Source organism: Vulpes vulpes, chromosome 2 (genome assembly GCF_048418805.1).
Source record: "Vulpes vulpes isolate BD-2025 chromosome 2, VulVul3, whole genome shotgun sequence".
NCBI classification, from domain to species: domain Eukaryota; kingdom Metazoa; phylum Chordata; class Mammalia; order Carnivora; family Canidae; genus Vulpes; species Vulpes vulpes.
Window position 1 is genome coordinate 147,484,256 of NC_132781.1, and position 18,173 is coordinate 147,502,428.

Sequence of the window (18,173 nt, forward strand, 5' to 3'; positions counted from 1 at the left end):
GTTCTATCTGTCACTATCCAGAGTTGTTACAGTATTGTCGACTATATTCCCTGTGCTGTACACTACATCCCGAGGACTTATCTATTTTATAACTGGAAGACTGTTCCTCTTACTCCCCTTCCCCTACTTTGTCCAGTCTCCCCCCCACCCCTTTCCCTCTGGCAACCATCAGTTTATTCTCTGTATCTGTGAGTCTTTCTGTTTTGTTTGTACATTTGTTTTGTTTTTAGATTCCATATATAAGTGAAATCATACATATTTGTCTTTCTCTACCTTATTTCACCTAACAGCACACCTTAGGTCCATCCATGTTGTCGCAAATGGCAAGATTTCATTCATTTTTGTGGCTCAGTAATATTCCATTTTACATATGTGCCACATCTTTATCCATTCATCCACAGACGAACACTTAGGCTGCTACCTTATCTTGGCTATTGTAAATAATGCTGTAATGAACAGAGGGGTGTGTATATCTTTTTAATTAGTGTTTTCATTTTCTTCAGGTAAAGAGTGAAATTGCTGAATTATATGGTAATTCTATTTTTAACTTTTTAAGGAACCTCCATAATATTTCCACAGTAGCTGCACCAGTTTGCATTCCCGCCAACAGTGCACAAGGGTTCTCTTTTTTCCGTGTCTCCACGGACACTTATTTCTTGTCCTTTTGATAATAGCCATTCTGACAGGTAAAGTGATACCTCATTGTGATTTTGATTTGCATTTCCCTGATGACCAATGGTATTGTGCATGTTGTCCATTGACCTATATTATAAGACTAATAAATATTTGATAAATATCACATTGTGTTTTAGGGTTTCCTGGGGTCCCAGTAAACACCTATTTTTACAGCCCATTTTCAGAGCCAAATTGAGAAATAGACAAAGGGGGTCAAACAAGTGGATACTAAACTGTTTGTTGACCAAACTGTCAGTTTTATTACTGATAATGCAATTGGACAGTGTGGTTAGGTATTCTAAAGCTTCCTGTGATTGTAACCTCAAGAGAGAGCTTTCTCTTTAGAGGGAAAAAAAATACTAAATTAATTGATTTGATAAGATTCATTGTATGTTTATTTTTTAAAGATAATATTTAGAAGAGAAAATCCAGTTATTAGTCCTGTAAAATTTTATATTTTTCTTTTCATCTTGAAAAGAAACTTTTAAAAAGAAAATATAAAAAATATTTGAGGTCTGTTAGTATAGTAGAGAGTGGCACTCAGTTTTCCTTCCTTGATGAGACATGTATCTTAAATGTAGAATATTTTAGACAGGAAGTACATTTTGCTCGATTATATTTTTGGAAGTCACATGATTAGTTGATTTTTTTAGGTGCTTCTGTCAATGAGAGAGAAAAGCTGTCATGCTTCTTGACTTTCAGATTCTTGTGTGTGTATCTTTACCACGAAATACGTATTATTAGTATGTTGGTACTTTTATATCCAGTCTAGGACTTTACTTCTTAACAGAAGTAAACATACCAAGTCATAATCTAGTGTAACAAATATTTACATATACAAGGAGAAGTGTTACAAAGAAGCACATCTAGAGTATGACAGGAACACAGGAGTCAGAGGGCCGCATTTTGGATGATCTTGAAAGATGACCAAATGTTGACCGGGGAAGGGAAAGGAAGAGACATTTCAGGCTGAAAGAACAGTTTATACAAAATACAAAGTTACATAGTATACATTCCATATATCTTTATTGTTTTAAAAACTTTTAATTTTGAAATCCTAGGAAGTGATTTTTTTTTTCTGGTAAAAATCTACATAACATGAAATTTGCCATTTTAACCAATTTTAAGTGCATAGTTCAGTGGCATTGTGTACATTCATATCTTTGTGCAACCATCACCACTATCCAACTCCAGAACTTTTTTATCATCCCTGACTGAAACTCTGTCCCATTAGACACCCCCAATCCCCTCTCCCACAGGGCCCTGGTAGTTAATGTTCTCTTTTTTCTCTCAATGATTTGACTGCTTCAGGTACCTCATATGCCTGAAATCATAGAATATTTGTTCTTTTGTGTCTGGCTGCTTTCAAGCATACTGTCTTCAAGATTCTTCCTTGTTGTAGCATTTGTCAGAATTTCCTTCTGAATTTTAACCCTGAATAATATTCCATTTGATATGTATATACCACAGTGAGGTATATACATATCAAAGGTTATCCATTCATCCATCAACGACATTTATTTAGGTTGTCTCCACCTTTTGGTGGAATAATACTGCTGTGAGCTCTGAATAATGCTGCCATGAACATTGGTGTGCTAAGTGTTTGAGTTCCTGCTTCCAGTTGTTTGGGTATGAACCTAGAAGGGGAAGTGCTGAAACATATGGTAATCTGTGTGCATTTCTGAGGAAACTCTGTACTGTTTACCAGAGCAGCTGTACCATTCATTTGACATTTCCCCCAGCAGTGCACCAAGGGTCCCAGTGTCTCCTCACCCTCCCCAACATTCTCTTTTAACATGTTGAAAAAAATTTACCAGGCTATGTACTAGCTCCATAAGCACCATGGTAACTATATTCATATTCTCATTATATTAGAAATGACATTTGGCACCCCGCTTAAGTCAAGTTTTTACATGATAAAAAAAAAAAGTTTTCACATGAGACCATATCAGACAGCTTTGGCCTTTGTCTTACTATTTCTACAGTATGGGGTGTATTTGTGGAACAAGTTTAAACATAAATGCACTGGAATGAGTTCTTAGTGACAAACTTTTCTTCTTTCCTGCAGCTCCCTGCACAGGTAGCACTTTCTTTTGCCACAGCAACATGTGCATCAATAATTCTTTAGTCTGTAATGGTGTTCAGAACTGTGCGTACCCTTGGGATGAAAATCACTGTAAAGGTAAGTGCGCTGGCAAAGTCCAACCTTTCTGAGAGAAGAGTGGCCATTGCCCTTCATTAAGAAAGACTTAAAATATCCTTTTCTGTAACTGTGCTCAGCATAGCTGCTTCAGCAGAAATGGAAACACATAATATAAATGTTCTTTTAAATGGATCATAGACTTCTAGAATGTGGTGAATGCAAGGAAAAATACTTATTCTCAATGAAAGCATTCTTTTTTTTTTTTTACAAACTATGTTTTTTATCTTAAATTGTTCAGAAGTCTGCCATAGTATTTCCTGCATTATTTTCTTATTCATATTGTAAAGATATTTTATTCTCAGAATAATTTAGAAATTAACCTAGAGGGATCCCTGGGTGGCGCAGCGGTTTGGTGCCTGCCTTTGGCCCAGGGCGTGATCCTGGAGACCCAGGATCAAATCCCACATCAGGCTCCCGGTGCATGGAGCCTGCTTCTCCCTCTGCCTGTGTCTCTGCCTCTCTCTCTCTTTCTGTGACTATCATAAATAAATTAATAAATAAATAAATAGAAGCTCTGGTCACCTTTAAAAAAAAAAACAAAAAAAAAATTAACCTAGAGTAGTAGTATTTTAAAAATTATATAGAAATAATATTTAATAAACATTGATGGATTCAATCTTAAAAAGCAGTAAAAGCAGACTTAAAAGAACTGCTGGGATGCCTAGGTGGCTCAGGGCGTGATCCTGGAGTCCCAGGATCGAGTCCCACATTGGGCTCCCCATAGGGAGCCTGCCTCTCCCTCTGCCTGTGTCTACCTCTCTCTGTGTCTCTCATGAATACATAAATAAAATCTTAAAAAAAAAAAAAAAGAACTGCTTTGTTTAATTTTATAAAATTTCCTCTACTTTATTTCCAGTGTCTGTCTAAGGTAAATATGACTTGTGGTAATAGTTGAATATCTACAGACATTATCAAATCACTGTCTCAATCCTACAGTTTACCTGCCTTCTATTCCCTGAGAGTTGAGTAAATATCTTACTATGAAAAATTAATGTGATCTGATAGAACTGTCTTAAGTACTTGACATGAAGTATTTTCAGGTAATCATTCAAATGGTAGGTTGCGATGAATACCTCGATGGGTTAGCCTGATTACATTAGTCCCCTCTTGCTGACGGCCATCAATAGAAATACCGTGGATGTACTTAAAGGTGGCCAAACATACCACAGAGCAGAAAGCTAACTTGTTAGAACAAAAGTGTTTCTTTCAGCATTTTCTTTACATTCATGTTTTTATTTTGTTTTTATTTTTTATAAGATTTTGCCTATTTGAAAGAATGAGTAAGCATGAGTGAGTGGAGGGTCAAAAGGAGGGGAACAAGCAGACTCCCCACTGAGCAGGGAGCCCGACCTTGGGCTCCATCCCAGGACCCTGAGGTCATGACCTGAGCTGAAGGCAGACGCTTAACTGATTGAGCCACCCAGGCACCCCTAGATTCGTGTTTTTAGTTTGGTTTGCAAATTGTAGGCCTTCATGTACCTTCTGAGTAAAGAACCAAGTCTTTTTTCTTTTATGTAATCTAACTATATTGTGATTGGTTAGTTAAACTGGAAATCATCATAAGATTGTTTTATTTGTTTAAAAACTGAATTTTTGGGCAGCCTGGGTGGCTCAGTGGTTTAGCATCGCCTTCAGCCCAGGGCCTGATCCTGGAGTCCCAGGATCGAGTCCCACATCGGGCTCCCTGCATGCAGCCTGCCTCTCCCTCTGCCTGTATCTCTGCCCCTCTCTCTCTCTCTCTCTCTCTCTCTCTCTCTCTCTGTCTCTCATTAATAAATAAATAAAAATCTTTAAAAATAAATAAATAAATAAATAATAAAAACCGAATTTTTGGGACACCTGGGTGGCTCATTGGTTGAGCATCTGCCTTTGGCTCGGGTCATGATTCCGGGGTCCTGGGATCAAGTCCTGTGTCGAGCTCCCTGCAGGGAGCCTGCTTCTCCCTCTGCCTATGTCTCTGTCTGTGTCTCTCATGAATAAATAAATAAAATCTTTAAAAAAAAAAAAACACATTTTAATGGTATCATCTGTAGTGTATTTGACCCACATGTCCTGCTTTACCTAAAAATCCCTTACCAATTCATGACAGGACTCATTAATGAATTTTGAAAGCCTTGTTGTTTCTCTTTCTGCAGAAAAGAAAAAAGCAGGACTGTTTGAACAAGTCACTAAAACCCATGGAACAATTATTGGCATCACATCAGGGATTGTCTTGGTCCTCCTCATTATTTCTATTTTAGTACAAGTGAAACAGCCTCGAAAAAAGGTCATGGCTTGCAAAACTGCGTTTAATAAAACTGGATTTCAGGAAGTGTTTGATCCTCCTCATTATGAACTGTTCTCACTAAGGGACAAAGAGATTTCTGCAGACCTAGCCGACTTGTCAGAAGAACTGGACAGCTACCAGAAGATGCGGCGCTCTTCCACTGCCTCCCGGTGCATTCACGACCATCACTGTGGGTCGCAAGCATCCAGTGTCAAACAGAGCAGGACCAACCTGAGTTCCATGGAACTGCCTTTCCGAAATGACTTTGCACAACCACAGCCAATGAAAACGTTTAACAGCACCTTCAAAAAGAGTAGCTACACTTTCAAACAGGCACACGAGTGCCCCGAACAGGCCCTCGAAGACAGAGTAATGGAGGAGATTCCTTGTGAAATTTACGTCAGGGGGCGAGAGGATTCTGCACAAGCATCCATATCCATCGATTTTTAATCTTCTACTAGAGGGGACATGAATTACTAAGTGTGTACGTACGCAGCCTACAGAGCACCCATACTCTTCTGTCAGAACCAGGAAGACCTTCATTCCCACTAACCCTCTGTAATGGTGACGCTTTTATTGTCTCAGGCAGCCTGTATGTTAAACCAACCAAGGGACCTACTCCAGTTCACGAACAAAATGATAGTCACTTATTGCTTGGTGTCACACACACAGAGTTCCAGTGAAAGAGCATTTGAAGAGGGGTGTGCTGGTGCTGAGCCAGGCGCAGGCTGCCTGTTAGGCTTAGCAACGAATACTGCTCTGGATTCATACAGCTTGTCAACATTTTGATCCCACAAGTTTAAAAATAAGATTTGTCTCTGCATTCCTTTTGTTTTTCTTTTCTCTAAATTTAATTTGTTTTATAAGTCCATGATTTTACCATTTTGGTTTCTTACATAAATATAAATGGTTAATGTACCACACATATTTCAATACAGGCGTTTGTTCTAGAATTTGTCAAAATATAACTCATTACTGTGGTACGTGCCAGTGAAGACCCAGAGTTCTGTTTCACCCATCTGTTTCTTCTTGACTAATTTCTATATGCTGCCTTTTAATTACTGGATCCTTAGTCTTTATTTTTTGTGAACAGTGGATGATATGATTTATCACCTTTAAGTCATATTTTGTCTTATACTAGAAGATTTCATAATCCTAGGATGTATGCACCCTTGCCAGTTATGACTAAAAACTTGAAAAATATTAGAACTTCTAGAAATCCTTTGAAATTTCCCAAATTTGGTCAGATGCAGTGGTAGCCCATTCATTCACTTTGGGGGAGGCCTGTTTCGTTACAGCATTTCTCATCACCAGATTTGTGTTTCCTGTTATTTTTATAAGAAGATGATTTTGCTCCCTTTGTATTGGTTTATGTTATGGAATATGGTAGCCAAGGTTGTATGAGAGTTAAAGAAGAATTCCTAAGAAACTGTAAAAGCCCTCAGATTGCTTCTTACTTGGGACAATACATTTTTCTAGTTCTTACCAAGAATAACAACTTCCACTTTTTTTTAAACTGCACTTTTGACCTTATGTTTTTTTTATGGTATATAAACAATAATTTATAAACATGATATGAAAACTCATTGTGTTTTTTTAGACTTTTGATATTATTTGATACTGTACAAACTTTATTAAATCAAAATTAAAGACCTACATGACAGATTTCTTTCAGTGTTCACCTTAGTGGCTTTGTATACAAATATGCTGTGATGGAACTACGCATTATAACTTATTGTAAAGACCTTGGTAATGTGTACTTAAGCTTTTGTTTCCTTTTGTTGTTGCATTTAGTTTATGATGAATTTTTCACTATGTGTTATTTATTGTTCTAAATCACTACACAAGTCTTATATTAAAATATACATTGTTACATGATTCTTCAATCATGTTATTGCACTGAGCTTTTGGAACTTAAGATATATATGGAAAGGAATCTGTTTAACAAATTAAAACTAATACAGACATGCCATTTAAAAAAAGATAAATTCTCATTCTGATTTTTTGTAGTAAATTCTCATGAAATGAGAAATTGAAGTTTCACTGAATTTCATTGATTTTTTTTTAAGATCTCACATCTATGGGTTTTCTCAGGTTAGTGAAAACTGAGACCTTTAAATATGATACTTATAAAATTACCCCTTCAAAATGTTTCTTATATCACATTTTTTATTTTTTTAAAGTATATAATAATATCCAGGAGATATGTAAACCTGTAGATAGTATATTCATGATTTAATTTTTTTAAAGTCAGCATAATTTCCTATTTTAAAAATACAATTTGGAAGGTAGAAAGACTTAATGAATGTAGTATTCATTGAACTAAAGAATCAGAGCCAGATTAGATAGACATTCTTTCAGTAGCTATGTTGAATAGGCTTTCTAGTAGTTAGTAGCCAGCCAACACTTGAACAGCGTAGTAAATATTTAATATAATAACTGTGATCTCATTCTTCATGATGGTGAACGAAAATAGCATATTTTCTATGTAAAATTATATCCGTTATAAAAACAGCTATTAAATCCATCTTTAACACCTACATTATAGTAGAAACTAATACAGTATGCTTAACTACATTAACTATAATCACTTGTAACTATATTTTTGTTTTTGAAATTTGTATTCTATATTCTTTTAAAAGGGCATGAAGAGGCCTACAAAATAGAGCCTTTAGAGAAGACGTTTAACATTAAAACAGCACAGAACTACGTAGCTTCAGGCAACTCCACATAGCAAGTGAAGCTTGGACAACAAATTTGGTTCTAAATGTTCAGGCTGCTAAAACGAATGAAATAGTTTTTGTTTTTCACAGTCGAGAACCCAAACTTATCTGCAGAGGCTAGTTTTCTCTTCAACTAAAGAAAGAGGATCTTTATATAGAACAACATTTCCTCAGAATTTAAAAAAGTTGCAAAATGCAGAGAAAAGTCAGAATGGTAAATCTTTATCTAGTGAAGGCACGTCTCAGTATGGTCTAGGATCATTGGTTTTTGATCAGTCTCTGCAGGGGTAGAACTAAAGAGTCAGATGATCAGTATTAGTTAAGCCAGCCTTCAACTGCCATATACTGTATGCCTTCACTGAAGTATAGATGGGTATTAGGCCTCATTTGTTTTTTAGTCAAATACTTATTTGGCAGTACACTATGGGAAGAGGATGGAACTATTTTTCAGGCATTATTACCGTCAAAATGCTAATTGCTGTAGGTAGAGTCTTTCATCTTTGAGCTTAGTGGGAAACTTTACAAATTGTTTACTAAAGTAAAAGCCATAATAAATTTTAGTAATGGAAGATGAACTTTAGCCATCTTGTGGAAGCTATTACACCCTTCACAGAGAATGTTGAAGCCAGTTGTTAAACATAGAGTAGAAAATGCAAATGTGGAGGTAAGAGTATCTGCAAGTCAGGAGCAGCGCCTAGGACATCTCTGCAATACTGTCGTGACCTCTCACCTGCGAGCCCAAGTTCAGCCACAAGTTATCAACACTCAAGTGCCCACGGATTGCAGGAAACCTATGAATCCCAACATCTAAAGTATGTACATATAAAGTGTGATGTACCTTTTATGGGGGGAAATGTTCAACCTAAAGTTTTGACAAAAAGCAAAAGATTTTCCACATTTCACATCACAAAAGATTTAAAAGTCTCCTTTGACTTGTTAACAGCTTTTATGTCTGTCTTTGTCATGTTTCATGTAATTATTAGGCATTAAAAGAACCTCCTAAATGTCTGCTTCTGAACATTTTTATAGTTCTGCTATTATCTGATGAGCAGTGCGCTTTCTGGTTTCAGAGGTGTGTCACCTCGTCTCTTGATGAGACAAGACAGAAGGAAGGCCTCGTGATTCCAGGAGTAATTTCAAAGGGGGTTATGCCCTCTCACAAAATGGTGTCGGCTGTGTTGTTCATGATTAGAAGGGACCATGAGTTGGGGGCTTTTTAAGATCCAAGAAAGATGATCTGTTCTAAATTCATTAATGAGAATTCTGAGGCCCAGAGAAAAGGAGTGAGTACTCGCATCTCAGAACCAGTCCCATGCTCTTGGCTGTTTTTTCCCTGCCTTCGCTGGCTAGAAGTTTTAAAGGTCAAGCAGTTCTAAACAGAAGCCCAGATGTTCCATGTAAGCTCGTCAGTCATTCTGATTTAAAGTGTAATTTATTCTATAAATTTTTTTCAAAGCACTTTACCTCTTTTTTTTTAATCTATGTAACGCTATTCTACAATTTTATTGCCATGACTTCTTGGCATCTGCAAACGGCAAGACAATTACTGTGAATTCTTAATAAACAATGTTAACAATTTATAGGCTTGGCATTAGATAAAAAGAGCTTTGGTGTTTTGGTTTTGTGATCTTTTTAAAATCTAACGGAAACAATGTATACTCTAGAAATTAAAGATTTGTGTGCTATATCTCTTGAGTTTGGAGAATGATTTGAGTTCTGAGCCATGATGACAAGTTGACCTCAGATATCTTTTTTAGGTCCCTACAAAATCAATTTTCCATGTTTTATATGCCTCAACAAATTAAAAATTCTGAATTTGCTTCTTTTAGTAATTCTTTCATATATTTCTGTGATTGGTTTAATGACTACAAAAGCCCAAGAAGCTCATGACTGGGGTGCATGTTTAGTGGGTACTGTCTTGAGTACATTTTTTTTTAAGATTTTATTTCAGAGAGGGGAAGGTCTGAGTGAAAGGGAGAGGGAAAATCTCAAGCAGACTCCATGCGGAGCGTGGTGCCCAACGCAGGGCTTGATCTCACACCCTGAGATCATGGCCTGAGCCAAAACCAAGAGTCAGATGCTTAACCAACTGAGCCACCAAGGCACCCCTTGAGTAAATGTTTTTTTTAAACCAATGACTTTTTAGAGATGAATGTCCAGACCACACAAGAAGTCTGATATGTTTAATCCTGATTGACACTTCACAGTAAGGAATATGATCCTTGAACTGGAAATAAAACTTGTGTGTTAATTTCCTTGCCTGTCTCAATGGCCACGTCTCCAGAAGGGGCAAAGAATACTTACGTCTTTGCAGGACGAAGTTGGCATTTCCTACCCAATAGCTTCCAAAGTAAAATAATCTTAGGATAAAAAGAAAGAAAAAAAGCTCAAGCTATTACACCATGAGTTTTCAAATTAATCTTCAAGTAAAGTTAACCAAACAAATGTTTAAAGGTGAATTTAGTGTTAGATTGCCTGCAGATCCAGTGTGCGACATCCAGTCACTAAAGTGAGGACTTTCAGAGTGGGTTGTCAGAGCACGCTGTCCTTTTGAGGCACAGAATGCATCAGTCACAGCCACAGCTTAGCAAGGATGTATGAGTAGATTTCACAAAAGGCGCACGATGAAGAGAAAGCAAAGAAAGGCAAAAACAGCTTTACAATCATACAGACCTAGATCAAGGAGTGAAGAAAGACGAAAGAAAGGTAGTTACCACTGGTCTGTCTCTGCCAATAGTCACAGAGAAATTTTATTTTCTGTGTTATTTAGGATCAAGAAACAGCTTTTATCTGAAAGTGCTCTTACCTGCCAAGTTTTGTCATACTCTGTAACATCTGGTGCCAGCGGGCCACTGAGCCGGTACATACTTTATTGAAACATTATGAGTAACTGCTGATTGCTAAAGGAATTTTCATCAGAAGTCTAGGTATTGAACCATGCTTTTCAAATGCTCTTTTCTTCCACTGATGACTTTGTCCTATTGTATTAAGCAGTGTTTCAGAGAAGTATTCACAACTTTTGAACCAAAAAATAGCTGCATGAATTGTAGGGAACTTCTTGCTAGACCCTGAGAAGACAGTTCAGCTCTGAAAATGTGCACAAGTAACAGTAGTGAACTTGCTGCAACTGCCTCTGTTTCTTACATGCATAGTCTAAAGGCAATCATACTTCCTTGGTCATTTATTTGTAATAAAAAAACGAATAAAGCTTGTGATAGGAGGCTTCTAGGACGACTCCCAGTGATCCCTGCCTCCTGCTGTTCACAATCTTGTATCATTCCCTGCTCTTGAATGTGAGTTGGACCTGGGGACCTGCTTCCAGTGAACATGCCAATAATGCCTTGTCACTTCTGAGATTTGGTGACAGGCTGGCTTCTGTCTTGCTCACCCATTAGTTTTGTGATTTCCTGTTCAGATGGAAGCTAAGTGCCATGTGCTGAGATGCTCTATGGAGAGGCCCACGTGACAGGAAATGGGGGTTTTGAGCCAACAGTTAACACAGCATAGAGGCCATCAAGACAACCTCCAGCAAAGAACTGAGTCCTGCCAGCAACATGCCTAGAAGAGGATCCCCCCCATGCTAGAGCCTTGAGATGACCACACACAACACCTGGATTGCATCTTGGGAAAGACCTTGAGTACCACTGAGATCACTGATGGCAGAAATCCAAGATATGTGCTATTTCAAGTTGCTGGATTTGGGGATAATATGTTACACAACCATTGATAACTAACTAATGCAAAGCTAGAAAAGGACAATGGCATATCCCAACTTAACCCCTTGGAGGGGGGGGAAGTCATTGATGAAATTTAACATGATGTTTTGGTTTGAAAAACAAAAACCTCAAAGCAATGGTCATATCGTCTTAAATCTAGCAGAAGGAAATAAGGAGAGAGCGTCTTCCTCCAACATGAATACCTATCAGCCAACTAGTTTCCCTAGCCACAGATAAAAACACCTATCTTTGACCCATCTCTCCCAAATATGGCAAAATACCAAAATTTGATTCTATATTTGAAACGAAAATCAAATTAAATGCTAACTCTTCAATAGTGCCCCTGACTCATCAAGTCTCCTTTGAGTAAAATGAAATTATCTAAAAATGAATAAAGGATAAAATTCTATTCAGATTCTATATGGTATTCCCATAATTTAGTCAACATCTTTCACATTTCCAATCACATTAACAGTTTCTAGACAGCAGGGCTGATTACAACTCTATCATTACATGAAAAGGTGATTCTTGGGACAACTGATTTAGAAAGGAATGGAACCCCCGCCCCTCCAAAAAAAGGTGGAGGGAACGGTCACTGAGAAAAGAAGTACAAGCCTTTCACGTCCCGAACCTCCCTACTCCCAAAATATGAAATGTGGCAAAAACATTTTTATATAGAGATTTTCCTGTGTAAAAAAGATTTCCTAGAAGAATGATCTTTTTTTTTCCTTTGTTTTAGTCAAAATGATTGAAAAACCAAAAAAAAAAAAAAATGATTGAAAAACCAACCCTAGAAAGTTTTTCTTTCTGAAATTGTTTTCAATAGCTGGCTGTCAGCCACCACTACCTGCTATAAAGATAAAACTGTATCTTTCATTGTATCTGTGTATAAATTTTTTGTTTGAATTTGAAGCCAGCTATTACTGACATTGTTTTGCCCTGTGGGTATAATTGTGTCCTAAATCCTTTTCTAATATGAATCCATGAAACCTTAGCCTCTAGAAATAGGATAGTACCTGTTCCTTGTACTCTGATCTCTGCAAAAGAGGCATCGGATGAATCTTGGTGATCCCCATCCTGCCATTTTTAATTGCTAGATGGTAGCTAGGGACTACGATGCTTGAAGCTTTTCATTTTCTGTGGGATTTGAAGTACCTACCTTTCTACTAGGAGCCTCACAGCTCTTGTTTTGTTACCCACAAATGCACACAGATTTTTTTAAGGAAATACTAACACACCAAACCAGGTTCTCTAAAGAAACTCCCAAGTCTGTCAGTGAAAAGAAAGGAACTTCCCTAAACAGTATGGTATGGGTAGTAGTAGACTAAGTATACAGAGAAACTGCCTCTATCAAAAACCATGTCTTAAAGGATGTGCAAGAGAATGCTTCTATTTTAAGCTGGCATTCTCACCTCTTCACCCTGGAAAAATAGCTTGCTTCTCTTCCCCTCATCAGGTAGGCAAAGAAAGTGATTGCACACTGTTTTTAATTGTAGGTTTACATAAACCCACAATTCAAGAGCATTGATTTGTTGGACTGTAATCTACACTTTAACACACTGAGCTGCATTTAGGCAGCATGCCAGATGTGTAAAGTCAGAATTTAATGACGACATTTCAGTAGCAGCCCCAGAATTTAGTACAGTACCACTGTCGAATACTAATGTGCCACTAACAAGAAAACAAAAGAACAGCTTTTTCTCAGTTACCTTTTTTGTCCCTTTCTTGGTGATGGAGAAAATGAAAGCAATTAACTATTTCATAGAAATCCCATCTTAAGGCAGCCTGGGTGGCTCAAAGGTTTAGCGCTGCCTTTGGCCCAAGGTGTGATCCCAGAGACCTTGGATCGAGTCCCACGTCGGGCTCCCTGCATGGAACCTGCTTTTCCCCCTGCCTGTGTCTCTACCTCTGTGTGTGTGTGTGTGTGTGTGTGTGTCTCTCATGAATAAATAAATAAAATCTTTTTTAAAAAATCTCATAAATTCCAGTCAAAAGCAACCCATAGTAGTTACTGCTGTGGTCGTGGCACTTTATCAATCAACCAAAGGTAAATTAATTTTTAACACTGCCAAAAAAAAAATGTTTTTAACACTGCCTAGTTACAAAGTTCATGTTTTTCCTGAAGACTTTATCAAACATTTTTACTCTCTGAAAATAATTATGTACATGAAATGTATTGTGAATGGAGTCACCATCTTATATCTGCTTTGTATGATTTTCAAAATGGAGCTTCATTTCCTTTTAAATAGAAGGGAGAGGGAGAAAATTTCTTATCCTAAAAGAATGGTATTTCTTCTTTTTTTTTTTTTTAAGATTGTATTATTTATTCATGAGAGACACACAGAGAGAGGCAGAGACATAGGTAGAGGGAAAAGCAGGCTTCCTGTAAGAAGCCTGATGTGGTACTCGATCCCAGGACCCTGGGATCATGATCTGAGCCGAAGGCAGACACTCAACCACTGAGCCACCCAGGTGCCCAACAATGGTAGTTCTTAAACCTGGCAGCATTAACATTTGGGGCCAAATAATTATTGGTTATGAGGGGGAATGTTCTGTGCACTATCGGATGTTGACTAGCATTCCTGGCCTCTGCCCACTGGCTCCCAGGAGCATACCCCCATTTGTGAAAACCAAAAATGCCTCCAGATATAGCCACGTGTGGAGGGCTCAAATCAACTTTGGCTGAGAACCACCGCTGTAGAGAGTTTAAAGGATTTAACAAATAATAACCAGAAGCTGTTGAATTCTATTTCAAAGAAATACTTCAGACTTCTGGAAAGGTATAAAGAAGAGTGAGCACCCACATACCCAGATCTCCCAATTTCATCCCCATCCTTCCAGCCTCACTCCTCAGAGGTCCCAAATTTGGTTTTCATCATTCCTATGTCTATATTGGTTAGAAGTTATATATCTACTTCTTACTTTTGTGGCTGATCTTCATGTTTTCTCATGCATGCATCAAGTCTAAAATTAATATGCTTTCTTTCTGAACAGAACAAGAATCATATAAGGCCTTATTTCCAGTCACCCCCTTCCATCTAACATATTACTTTAGTTCTAATTTGTTGTATACATATATATATCCAGCAAATGGTCAATATGGTGAATATTTAGACTTTTCTCTGTTTTTCAGTTCATTTGCTCTTCATATATTCTTGACTCCCAGACCTTACATCTGGCTCACTTTCCTTCTCCCTTTGTTTGGAGGCTATTTATGGACACTCTGCCTAGTGATCTGTCCAATTCTTGCTTTTCTGAAACTTTATTTCTTCCTCATTATTGCATGATAGGTTATCTGGGTTATAAAAGTCATATTGACAGTTATTTTCTCTCAGTGTTTGTTTCAAGATGATCTGACTTCTTTTATAAATCTAAATTCCTGGGTGCCTGAGTGGCTCAGTGGTTGAATGCATGCCTTTGGCTCAGGTCATGATCCTGGGGTCTTGGGATCAAGTCCCACACTGGGCTCCCCACAGGGAGCCTGCTTCTCCCTCTGCCTGTATCTCTGCCTCTCTGTGTGTCTCTCATGAATAAATAAATAAAATCTTTAAAAAAAATAAAAGTAAATCTAAATTCCTTTATTTAGAATCTCTTTTCTCCTTTAATGACTATACAATATTCTTTGCTATTGTGTCATTTCACTATAATATGTCTACATATGGATATATTTTATATTATCCTTATGGTTCCATATGCTTCAATTGTAGAAAATTCTTTTATATCTCTTAATCTCTCAGTATTTCCATCTCTTCATATTTTCCATGTGCTACATACTCTCTTTAGCTATATCTAACTTCTGTTTATCTCATGGTAGTTGATTTTCTTGGATTCCAATGAGTACTTATCTTGAACGATTATATTGGCTATTTCTGGAAATTCTATTTAGTTCTTTTCCAAATCTATCTGATCTTCCTCTTTTTTTTTTTTTTTTTTTACTTTACCTAAAGACTTTTTTTTTTAAGATTTTATTTATTTATTCATGATAGAGAGAGAGAGAGAGAGAGAGAGAGGCAGAGACACAGGCAGAGGGAGAAGCAGGCTCCACACAGGAGCCCGACGAGGGACTCGATCTGGGGACTCCAGGATCGTGCCCTGGGCCGAAGGCAGGCGCTAAACCGCTGAGCCACCCAGGGATCCCTGATCTTCTTTCTACATATCTTTTTATTGTCTTGTGTTTTTATTCTGTTTTAAACAGTTTTACACATGTTTTATATTCTGTACTCCATAATTTCATTACCAAAATTTCTTGAGGGTTGTAGTTATTTTTTCTTTCTGTTGATTTACACACATGGTAGTTGGTTTTCGTGGGTGGCTTGTCTACTAACTTTCTTGTTATTGTGAATGCATCTGTGAAAAGGCTTTATATCTGTGGGAATCTGATGATGCCTGGTGTGAGTATACTCCCTCCCCAAAGGATTTGTTATTTGCTTCTGTGTGATGCCTCCAGGGTATTTTCAACCCAGGATAACTTTAGATTAATTTCTCATATTGGGATTTTAAAATACCACAAGTATTATGAAATTCTATATTAATGTTATTAAAGTTATAATTGAAATTAGATAAAATAAATACATGTAATTTAAGGGTCTAGTGGGATGAGGTTTGATAATTATATGTACATCTAGGCACTATACCAATCAAAATATAAAACCTTTTCATCACCCACAAAAGATTCCCTTGAGCACCTAACCCCCTAACTCCTAGCACCACTTATTTGCTTTCTGTCACCATAGTATAGATTCTTATTTCCAAGAGTTTTATGTAAATAGAATTGTATGCTATGTACTCTTTTGTGTCTGGCTTTTTCACTCAAGATAATGTTCCCATTAATCTATGTTATTGAGTGTATCAAGAGTGTGTAACTTTTGATTGCATAGTATTCCATAGTTGAGTATGCTCCAATTTATTCTTTTGTTGAACATATGGTATGTTTTCAATTTTTGCCTATTATGAAGAATGTTTCCATATATATTCACATACAAGTCTTTCTGTGGACTTATATATGTTTGTATCTCATATCAATATCAGAGAGTAGGATTGCTAGATCATGTATAAGTACATGTTGAACATTTTAAGAAATTCCCAAAGTTGTTGTACCATTTTACAACTCCATCAGCAATTATGAGAATTCTAATTGTTCTACTGCACAAGGATACTTAGTATGATTAGTCTTTTTATTTTAACCATGCTAATGAGTATGACACCACGTTGTTTTAATTTGTGTTTCTCCAATGACTAGTGATGTTGCACTTCTTTACATGTATTTATATATCTTCTTTGGTCAGGCTTTTATATAAATATTTTGCCAATTTTTTTTAGATTGGGTTGTGTTCTTATTATGGTGCAATAATATACGTATACTGAATACAAATCTTAGATATATACATTGTGAGCTTTTCCTCCTGGTTTTTATTCTCTTTTTGTTCTTTAAACATTTTTTTAAAGATTTTATTTATTTATTCAGGGATGCCTGGGTGGCTCAGCGGCAGAGCGTCTGCCTTCAGCTCAGGGCATGGTCCCAGGGTCCTGGGATTGGGTCCCACATCAGGCTGCCTCGAGGAGCCTGCTTCTCTCTCTGCCTGTGTGTCTGCCTTTCTCTGTGTCTCTCATGACTAAATAAATATTGTGTCTCATGAGAGACACAGAGAGAGAGGCAGACACACAGGCAGAGGGAGAAGCAGACTCCCCACGAGAGGCCCAATGTGGGACTCGATCCTGGGACTGCGGGATCACACCCTGAGCCAAAGGCAGGTGCTCCACTGCTGGCATGCTCCACCCAGGCATCCCTAAGCATTGAAATATAATCACATTCTATGTTCAACAATTCGTCATCTGAATTTCCAATTCTTTGTTGCTGATACATAGAAATGCACTTGATTTTTATATACTGACTTGATACACAAGCTTGCTAAACTCGCTTATTCTAGTAGCATTTTATAGATTCCTTTAGATTTTCTATATATACAACATAACATCTGTTAGTAAAAGCAGTTTTATATTATATATGCATTTTATCTCTTTTTCTTGCCTTTTACACTGGCTAGGACTCTCAGTAAGATTTGATTAGAAACGGTGAGAGTGCATATCCTTTTAATGATCTTGGAGGGAAAGCATTCAGTCTTTCACCATTTAGTAGTATTTCGATATACATTTTTCATGATGCTTTCTATCAGGTTGAGGAAGTTCCTTTCTATTCCTAGTTTACTAAGATATTTTATTACACGGAGGTGTTGAATTTCATCCAGTGCTTTCCTGGCATCTATTGAGATGATCATATGGTTTTCCTGTTTTATATAGTAAATTACATAGATTGATTTTTCAAATGTTAAACCAAACTTGCATTCCTGGGATGAATTCATTTGTCATAGTGTATTATATTTTGTATATACTGCTAGATTTGACTTCTAATATTTTGTTAAGGATTTTTTTTTTGCATCTATGTTGATGAGGAATATTGGATTATAAGTTTTTTTGTGATGTCTTTGATTTTTGATGTAAGGGAGATGCTAGCCTCATGAAATGAGTTGGGAAGTATTTTACTTCCTCCTGCATTTTCTGATTTTGTGTAGAATTGGTATTATTTCATCCTT

General features: G+C 37.0%; 1 protein-coding gene across 2 annotated transcripts in view; it reads left to right on the forward strand.

Moving 5' to 3' along the window:
- The window catches only part of NETO2 (neuropilin and tolloid like 2), a 56,903-nt gene extending 47,349 nt beyond the window's left edge, over positions 1–9,554 (forward strand). For both annotated transcript variants that reach the window (XM_072750296.1, XM_072750295.1), the window contains exons 8-9: positions 2,744–2,857; positions 5,014–9,554. In XM_072750296.1, the coding sequence (XP_072606397.1) occupies positions 2,744–2,857; positions 5,014–5,594 (695 nt within the window). In that variant the 3' untranslated portion in view covers positions 5,595–9,554. The remainder of the gene's footprint in view (positions 1–2,743; positions 2,858–5,013) is intronic.
- Positions 9,555–18,173: the final 8,619 nt, after the last annotated feature.